General features: G+C 37.8%; 1 protein-coding gene across 1 annotated transcript in view; it reads right to left on the bottom strand.

Annotated features, from left to right (window-relative positions):
* The window catches only part of LOC125034188 (coiled-coil domain-containing protein 149-B-like), a 13,358-nt gene that overhangs the window by 5,977 nt on the left and 4,881 nt on the right, over positions 1–2,500 (bottom strand). Inside the window, exons 2-4 of the mRNA XM_047625877.1 lie at positions 2,084–2,236; positions 1,113–1,268; positions 513–647 (exon numbers count right to left, since the gene is read on the bottom strand). Of these exons, the coding sequence (XP_047481833.1) occupies positions 513–647; positions 1,113–1,268; positions 2,084–2,236 (444 nt within the window). The remainder of the gene's footprint in view (positions 1–512; positions 648–1,112; positions 1,269–2,083; positions 2,237–2,500) is intronic.

The following is a 2,500-nucleotide window of genomic DNA, read 5'->3' as shown; positions in this document are numbered from 1 at the left end:
CTTTTATATGCTGATGTTTACACTGAGTGACTGAGGGGAAGCAAGAAGTAAGGAAGAGGAAGACAAGATGGAAAAAGATACTGGTGATATAGAAATAAAGAGGAGGAGGAGGAGGAGGAGGAAGAAGAAGAAGAAGAAGAAGAAGAAGAAGAAGAAGAAGAAGAAGAAGAAGAAGAAGAAGAAGAAGAAGAAGAAGAAGAAGAAGAAGAAGAAGAAGAAGAAGAAGAAGAAGAAGAAGAAGAAGAAGAAGAAGAAGAAGAAGAGGAAGAAGAGGAAGAAGAGGAAGAGGAAGAGGAAGAGGAGGAGGAGGAAGAAGAGGAAGAAGAACAAAAACAAAAAGAAAAAGAAATAGAAACAGAAACAAAAACAGAAAAAAAAGGAGAAGAAGAAGAAGAAAAATGGAGAAAAAGAAGAAACAGAAGGAGAAGGAGAAGAAAGAGGACAGAAAAGCATAAAGATACAAGGAAACCAAAGCAGCTAAAGCAGACCCCAACAGAGACCCCATTACTAACTTTGGCACTGAGAGCCTCCATTTGTGAGATGAACTGCTCCCTCTCCTGATGAGCCAGCTGGCTAACTGTAGTGTGTGCAATGCTCCTTCTGCGACCTTCCCCACCTCGCAGGCGGTGCACTTCCTCCCGCAGTACCTGAAGAAGAAGAAGAAGGAGAAAATTATGAATTAATACAAGAACTGAATTACTCTAGGTGTGCAAACCCAGAGTGTCTCTACCGTACTTAATCAGTCTTACTATTTTTAATCGTAATGACTTTAATATTAAGAGCTAATTAATTGTCAATAATCTTACTACTTTTAATTAGGCTAATTAGAATAATCTGAATTAGTCATGTTTCTGATGTTGGTTAACCATACTAATGTTAATGATTTTAAATGGCTCCCTTAATATTAGCAACTACCTCTTCAATCTTAATCAATTTTCATAATCTTCAATTTTCTAGTGACTTTCCTGATACTATCAGTTACTGCACCAATCCCAATTAATCTTAACAATCTTAAATCTTATAAATACCTGCCCCAATACCAGCTACCACATCCCCAATCTAAGCCTCTCGTCGCAAATCTCGCTTCACACCGACGAGTTTTGGTGACATACCTTGATGTCAGCCTGGGCGTCATGCAGCTTACATTTCAGTTCCGTCACATCGAGTCGCAGCATCTTGTTTTCTTCCTTGGACTGTGACAGGAGCTGGGCCAAGGTTCCTTCCGAGCCACTGAGCATTGCAGATCTACCGGGGTCTGAGTACGCGGGCTGTGTGGATATGAATAAGAAAAGAGGGTAAGGGAAAGAGGAGAGAAGGAGAGAAAGAAAGAAGGAGAGAAAGAAAGAAGGAGAGAAAGAAAGAAGGAGAGAAAGAGAGAAAGGGAGAAAGAGAGAAAGAAAAAGAGAAAAAGAGAAAAAGAGAAAAAGAGAAAAAGAGAAAAAGAGAAAAAGAGAAAAAGAGAAAAAGAGAAAAAGAGAAAATGAGAAAAAGAGAGAAAGAAAAAGAGAGAAAGAAAAAAAGAGAGAAAGAGAAAGAGAAAAAGAGAGAAAGAGAGAAAGAGAAAAAGAGAAAAGGAGAGAAAGAGAAAAAAAAAAGAGAAAAAAAGAAAAAGAAAAAGAAAAAGAAAAAGAGAGAAAGAGAAAAAGAAAAAGAAAAAGATATAGGAAGAGAAAGAGAGGGTGAGGAGGTAGGAGAGAAAGTGAATAAAGGAGATGAAAAGGAGGAGAGGAGTGTGGGGAGGGGGAAGTAGGAGAGAGAGAAAAAAAAAAACAGTTTTAATTATAGTTATTAGATATAAGTTTCATAAATCTGAGAAGAAAAGACAGCATCCACATATATGGAGTAAGTGTATATATGTATGTGTGTGTAGAAGTGGCTCTAGGTAAAAGTCAACTAGGTATGTGCTATCTAAGATGATTATAATATGCACCCGCACACGCCCACAAACACAAACACACACACCCACACCCACACACCCACACCCACACACCCACACCCACACCCACACACCCACACACCCTCACACCCTCACACCCTCACACCCACACACCCACACCCACACCCACACACCCCACAACAATACCTTCGAGATGGCAGGTGCAGACGACCTGTGAATCGTCCCCTGCTCAGCCATCATGCGGAACTTGTCCCTCTCTCTCTGGCACTCCTGCAGCTCTGACCTGAGGATGCCCACGGCGGCACTCTTGCTTTCCACGGCCCTTTGGAGCACGCCAACCTGATCAGGTAGGAATATGGGTTAGATTTTTGGACAAATTTATCTCATTTAGTTATAAGAATAATACTAATGAAAATTATAATGATAATAATATTTAGTAGTAATAATAATAATTATTATTATTATTATTATGTTTATAATGATTATATTAATAATAATTGTTATATCAATAATAATAATAATAATAATAATAGTAATAATAATAATAATCATAATAATAGTAATAATAATAGTAATAATAATAGTAATAATAATAATAATAAT

The sequence above is a fragment of the Penaeus chinensis genome, chromosome 17 (genome assembly GCF_019202785.1).
Source record: "Penaeus chinensis breed Huanghai No. 1 chromosome 17, ASM1920278v2, whole genome shotgun sequence".
Taxonomy (NCBI): Eukaryota; Metazoa; Arthropoda; class Malacostraca; order Decapoda; family Penaeidae; genus Penaeus; species Penaeus chinensis.
This window is presented reverse-complemented; position numbering and strand designations above follow the sequence as displayed.